Below are 7,340 nucleotides of genomic sequence, written 5' to 3' on the forward strand. Positions count from 1 at the left end.
TTGTGTGAATAAAATCATTGTAATAATCGTAATCCGAAAGAACCCGCGTTTTATTTGGTACGAGCTGTATTGGGAAATAAAACAACGTCTACACGGGATTAAGTAAAATCCAAGAACGTAACAATTGGTGTCGGAAGTGAGATTACGATAATACTACGATGAAGTTTAAGGATCTACGAGTGGAAGACTTGAAGAAGGAACTTAATAAATTGGAATTGTCCTCTACTGGCAACAAGGCTGAACTACAAAAACGTCTGTTGGATGAGTTCGAGCGCCGTGGTATGAACATCGATACATATGAGTTTGACAGTAAGGATGAAGTGGATTTATCGGAAATGGGCGAATCCAACGGTGGGGAAGTCTCGTCAGTAGCTGCCAGGGGTGACGATTTCAGAGAAATGCTAGCCAAAATGTTTGAGGAAAATTTCAGAAGAGTCGAAGAAAATTCGAGAATAACGAACGAGAAACTCGAGTACATTACAGAAGTTATTGGAAGGAGAATGGAAACCATGGAGGTCCAAATTAAAGAGTTGGATAAGAAAGTGCAGTCGGTTGACGAGAAATTTCTGTCCCACGACCATAGGGTTACAAATCCGGAGAAGAAAATTTCGGAACTGGAAATCAAAGGTGGTCCGGTGCGAGTTCCTGATAACACACTAAAAATCAAACCTCCTGTATTCGACGGCTCTACGTCATTCAATGCTTTCAAGTAACAGTTCGAGACAGTGGCTTCTAGAAATTCGTGGAACGACAGCGACAAAGCGGTTGCATTGAAGCGGTTGGCATTGAAGGGCAGTGCTGCTGATGTTATACAGAGTATTCCTGTCGCTTCTAGAAACAACTATGAAGATGTTATTGCTGCACTGGAACGTAAGTACGGTGGCGAACATAAACGAAACATCTACCTTATGGAATTAAGGGGAAGAGTACAGAGGGCAAACGAGACGTTACAAGACTTTGCAGCTGAGGTGGAACGTTTGGTGCTAATGACGTATCCAGGAGAGGATCGCCCATTGCTGGACCGTATGAAAATCGAAACCTTTGTGAATGGCATACGTGACCCTGAGATTAAGTATGCAACATATGCGTCACCAAAAGCATCATTTTCCGAAACTGTGTCGTTTGCCCTTGCCCAAGACACGGCAAGAATAGTTGTTAAGCCCCAGACCCACAAGATTCGCCAACTGGAGACCGAAGGTTGCGAACCCAAATCTCTCGTTAACTCGATCGAAGACGCCATGAGGCGGGTAATAGAAGAGACAAAGTTAGTTGGGATGACTAAGCCCAGGGTTAGATGCTACAACTGCGATAAAGCAGGTCATATTGCGCGCGAATGCAGAGCTAAGCGCAAACGATCCAGGTCATCGTCACCACCTCCAACGAAAGATGGTAGAAGAATGGCCCAACAGTCCACCAATGAGTCACAGTTAAACTAAATCGAGCCAGTCCAGCGGGGCATGAACTGGCTCCCATCGACGATGGCCCCACAATCTCCATAGCAATAGTACAACAGGAAAGTCACAACCTAACAACAACTGGGTACATCAATGGTGATAAGCGAGTTCTGACGTTAGATACTGGCGCATCAAAGTCCATCGTAAGATCAGATCTGGTAAAGGGAAAAATAACGCAACTTAATGGAGTCAGACTGCGCACAGCAACGGGGGAGCCCGCGGCAGTACACGGCAAGATTACCCTGAGACTAACTATTGCCAATAAATCGGAGAATTACGAGTTTATAGTTGCCGATATCGTAGACGAAGTGATAATAGGCGCAGATTTTATGATTGCCTTTGGTATCAATCTGGATATGAAAGAACGTGTGATGACCTGGTCTAACGTCGAAATTCCGTTAAACGTGGGCTACGATGAAAGTACACCCATTAGACGTCTGACCACGGACCATCCAGAGATAATACCGCCCTGTGCCGAAGCAATAATATGGGTACCAATGAATGGAGATTGTGGAGCCGAGAAGTTGTGGGTGGTGGAACCAGCAGAAAACAGAAACAGTAACATCCTAATAGCGAATGCCCTGGTGAAAAGCAACAAGGACGGATTAATTCCTGTTAGAGTTTTGAACCTGTCAAACAAGCAAGAGCAAATTTGCCAATTTTCCGATGTTGGACAATGCACACCAGCTGAAGCTGTAGTTAATTTGGAAACTAGCACCGAAAAGCCAGCTGCCATGGAGAAGAAGCGCCTCGATGGCTACATAAAAGAGTGGACACACCAATTATCACCTTCCGAGAGGAACAAGGCTAAGCAGCTATTATGGAAATATGCCTCTACCTTTGCGTTGACAAAAGAGCACCAAGGAAGAAGATCAGTGGTGAAGCATGAAATCAATACAGCAGACGCGAGACCCATTAAACAGCCTCCAAGAAGTGTTCCCCTGGCAAAAAGAGACGAGGTTCAGAAGCTGATAAGTGAAATGGAAAAGAGTGGTGTAATAGAACCATCGTCAAGTCCATGGTGCTCCCCAGTGGTCTTGGTCAAGAAGAAAGACGGAAGCACCCGATTTTGTGTGGACTACAGAAAGTTGAATGATGTCACCAAGAAAGACAGCTATCCGCTCCCAAGAATCGATGACACATTGGACACATTAGCCGTGACGTCATGGTTCTCCACCCTCGACCTGCAGAGTGGGTACGGGCAAGTAGAGATCGCCGAGAAAGATAAGGAGAAAACAGCGTTTGGCGTAAATGGGGGTCTCTGGCAGTTCAATGTCATGCCATTCGGACTCTGCAACGCCCCGGCTACATTTGAAAGGCTGATGGAGCGTGTGTTAAAAGGGCTGCAGTGGAAGTCGTGCCTCATATACCTGGATGACATCATAGTCATGGGACGCAACTTCGACAAACACATCAAGAACTTAAAGGATGTTCTACAGCAGCTTTCGTCTTCAGGCCTCAAGCTGAACCCAAAGAAGTGCAGTCTCTTCCAACGAGAGGTGAAGTTCCTGGGGCACCACGTGACGCCGGAGGGCATATCGACGGATAAGGAGAAAATTCAAGCCGTCAGAGATTGGCCGCAGCCCCGAAATCTCCATGAGCTGCGAAGCTTTCTGGGTCTCTGCACATACTACCGTCGATTTGTCCAAAATTTTGCCAACATCGCCGCCTGTCTACACCGTTTGACGCAAAAAGGCCAGAGGTTTCAGTGGGGCAACGACCAGGAGGAGGCATTCAGAAAGCTCAAAGACATGCTATGCAGAGCCCCCATTTTGGCATACCCTATACCTGGCGGCAAGTTTGTTCTGGACACAGACGCAAGTGCGTGCGGCATCGGTGGCGTCCTTTCCCAGGAAATCGACGGACAGGAAAAAGTCATCGGGTACTACAGCCGGACATTGTCGAAACCTGAGAGGAATTACTGTGTGACGAGGAGAGAGCTGCTGTCCTTGAGTGCGTTAAACACTTCCACAAATACCTATATGGCCAGCATTTCCTGCTGAGGACCGACCACGCTGCTCTCCAATGGTTGCTGCAGTTTAAGAATCCGGAAGGTCAACTAGCCCGTTGGATCGAGAGGCTCCAGAGTTATGACTTCCGAATCGAGCACAGAAAAGGCGGAAAACACGGTAATGCTGATGCCCTGTCTCGTCGGCCATGCAAAGTAGAATGCAAACACTGCTCAAAGGCTGAGAATAAAGAGAATATCGTTGATGTCCGACTATTGCAATTTGAGTCGGGTGAAGATTGGTCGACGGAACAACGAAGAGATCCCATTCTGGGCAAAGTAATTTCGGCCATAGAAACGGGCAAACGACCTAGTCGCAAAGAAATTACCTCCGAAAGCCCTCTTTTAAAATCCTATTGGGCCCAGTGGGACAGTCTACTTATAATAGATGGTTGCCTATATCGCAAATGGGAAAGTGAGGACGGTAAATCTCACCGGAACTTGATCGTCGTCCCAGACTCCAATCTAAGGCTATTATTAAATCATTGAGCCCTAAGTTATGAGGTGTACAAAATACAGTAAATTCCAAATTATTTCATCTCGAAAATTTTGCTACGATTGTTACCATACAAAAAATTGATTTAATCCCTTACATGGCGATAAGATTGATATGTTATTTTTAATAGATTTGTAAAGCACATCCACATATTTGAAGTCCACGGTTTAAATATTGTAGTCCACGTATTAAATATGGGTAAAGGTATTTTAAAACACTTTTAATCGACCAGTACGTGAACTCTTATATCAGTCATATCTGTGAATTATTATGTTTTGACAAATATGCATAATAGACAAAAACTACGGGACGGCAACGCGGAACAAATTAAATTGTCTTATTAATCTTTCACTACTTATGAGTGGATCTGAATTAAGAAGCATTCTTCCCTTAAAAAATTCTTGAAAATTCTGTCTATATGACCTAAAATGTTTATTTCGAGCTTCTGCAGCCTCCTCAGACAATTAGCCGATTGGAAACAGTGAATTATCAATGATGGTGGCCCCATGTAATAGTAATTTATGCATTGATGGAGACACGTGATGCCAGTCGTATAATTCCACATACAGTTGCGCGGTGTTGAAGGCATATTCTTCGAATTTTGTTGTATATATTATGTGTCCACTTAAAATCGCCTCTAATAAGATTTTAAATCTATGTATTAATTCGTGGTTTTTGCCTGTAATGTCCGCCGCTAATTCTGTGTTTTTAAAAAATCTCCTACTCGTATTGCCATCATTGGTATTACCAAAATTGGCTTTAGGCATGTCCACCAACAGCCCAGTATCCACGCAGAATCTTTCTTGGATTTCTTTTTTCCTTTCTTCTTCTAATGCTATCTTTTCCTGTGTCCTTTTCTTTCCATATTTCTTCACGTGCAATTTATATGCCAAATGCAGAATGCTTTCAAAAATACGTATTTTTACGTACAATACTGAAATTCTAAACTCAAGAGCATTGGCACTTATCTCGTTCTCTTTGCTCAAATTATTGAAATCTTTGGAAGTGGCGTCAATTGATGAATGTGGTCAAGTGTCATACAGCATCGGCTAGTTGAGGTCGTGTTGGTTACAGCATTGCACACTTTCACACAGACCATCAACCATTGCACAGTGGTCGAGGTCGTATGGGAACAGCGGCCAAAAATACTTTCAGTGCAGATATCAATGATTCTTTGGTTATGGTACCTTGATGGGATAAAAATAAAAAATGTGACCAAATGGATATGGTCGATGCATGTTTTGGCATGGTCCCCTTACAACGTACCTCCCGAATAAGGGTTATTTCGCCAATTTTTGTCACATTTCTACACTAGATTGTTCTGTTATTTGACATTTTACGTTCTAAAGAGCTAAGAAATAGTCTTACTGACAATTATTTGGAACGGCCCGCCTTCAGGTAGAGTCCCCCTGTAAAGGTACCTCCAAAAATAGAAGTATTTTTATACAAATCAAAATTCCAAATTTGATTATTTTTTGTAAACAAAATATACATTTTTTTGTAAACAAAATAAACAATTCAATATAAAATTAATTGAACGTTTCTAATGGATATTTATAAATTTCAGTGTTATTCAAGTAAATCAAGTGCAGATTTTAATAATATAGATTTTTTATTGATTGCTAACGTTCGCTGTCCCGTTATAAAAGGGTCAGAGCTCAGAAGAAGACGGTTAATAATTTTTTCGAGTATGATTTAGTCGAAACTTTTTTATATCTTTGTTTCTAGACTCCACGGCCAACTCCCATAACTCTCCAATCGATACAATGAACAATTTATAATGTCGGGGGCATGTATTAAAAATTTATTAGCTGCGGGTAGAAGATAGGGCCATGGATATCTATTTGTTAACTCTTTAGCCGTTTCCAGTGCAAAGGCCTTAAACTTTTGGACATTAATATTGTTACGAATATAACTTTAGATTTAAGTTAATTTAGATGAATTCCGTTAATTTAAGAATTTGAATTGTAACGTAAATTTCTACTACGCAGCTTATTTGAATAACTTCACAACAACAACTACTGTATAGATTTTTCTACATCCTTCCATTTCCTCTTTCATTTTCTATTTTGTTGCTGACGTACAATTCTTGTTAAACGTCATCATTGATGATCGCTTAATTCCTCTTTCTTTGTTACCCCCTCGCCTGTGTATGTGTTGTTGTTATTGTTCACTCAATGTAAGTTTGTATGTGTTGTTGTTATTGTTCACTCAATGTAAGTTTGTATGTGTTCGTTGCATTGGTAGATTGTTCGTAATCTAGGCGTTACCAGATCGTCTAGAAACTTCTGTAGCGACAGGCGAGGCTCATATAAATAGGGGAAATGGAAAGGCAGTTAGTCAGTTGTGAATCAGATCGCGAATTGAAACCGTCGAGTAAAGTAGAGTGCAAAGTAAAGTTGTGTGAATAAAATCATTGTAATAATCGTAATCCGAAAGAACCCGCGTTTTATTTGGTACGAGCTGTATTGGGAAATAAAACAACGTCTACACGGGATTAAGTAAAATCCAAGAACGTAACAATTGGTGTCGGAAGTGAGATTACGATAATACTACGATGAAGTTTAAGGATCTACGAGTGGAAGACTTGAAGAAGGAACTTAATAAATTGGAATTGTCCTCTACTGGCAACAAGGCTGAACTACAAAAACGTCTGTTGGATGAGTTCGAGCGCCGTGGTATGAACATCGATACATATGAGTTTGACAGTAAGGATGAAGTGGATTTATCGGAAATGGGCGAATCCAACGGTGGGGAAGTCTCGTCAGTAGCTGCCAGGGGTGACGATTTCAGAGAAATGCTAGCCAAAATGTTTGAGGAAAATTTCAGAAGAGTCGAAGAAAATTCGAGAATAACGAACGAGAAACTCGAGTACATTACAGAAGTTATTGGAAGGAGAATGGAAACCATGGAGGTCCAAATTAAAGAGTTGGATAAGAAAGTGCAGTCGGTTGACGAGAAATTTCTGTCCCACGACCATAGGGTTACAAATCCGGAGAAGAAAATTTCGGAACTGGAAATCAAAGGTGGTCCGGTGCGAGTTCCTGATAACACACTAAAAATCAAACCTCCTGTATTCGACGGCTCTACGTCATTCAATGCTTTCAAGTAACAGTTCGAGACAGTGGCTTCTAGAAATTCGTGGAACGACAGCGACAAAGCGGTTGCATTGAAGCGGTTGGCATTGAAGGGCAGTGCTGCTGATGTTATACAGAGTATTCCTGTCGCTTCTAGAAACAACTATGAAGATGTTATTGCTGCACTGGAACGTAAGTACGGTGGCGAACATAAACGAAACATCTACCTTATGGAATTAAGGGGAAGAGTACAGAGGGCAAACGAGACGTTACAAGACTTTGCAGCTGAGGTGGAACGTTTGGTG

At 42.1% G+C, this 7,340-nt stretch overlaps 1 protein-coding gene across 1 annotated transcript; it reads left to right on the forward strand.

The window, feature by feature from the left end:
• The first annotated feature begins 504 nt into the window (after positions 1-504).
• Positions 505-3,907, forward strand: LOC131802665 (uncharacterized). The gene has a single exon (XM_059123061.1). It carries the CDS (start codon positions 909-911, stop codon positions 1,434-1,436), a length of 528 nt encoding a protein of 175 aa, XP_058979044.1. The 5' UTR covers positions 505-908; the 3' UTR covers positions 1,437-3,907.
• The last annotated feature ends 3,433 nt before the right edge of the window (positions 3,908-7,340 follow it).

This window comes from Musca domestica, unplaced genomic scaffold (genome assembly GCF_030504385.1).
Source record: "Musca domestica strain aabys unplaced genomic scaffold, Musca_domestica.polishedcontigs.V.1.1 22, whole genome shotgun sequence".
NCBI lineage: Eukaryota > Metazoa > Arthropoda > Insecta > Diptera > Muscidae > Musca > Musca domestica.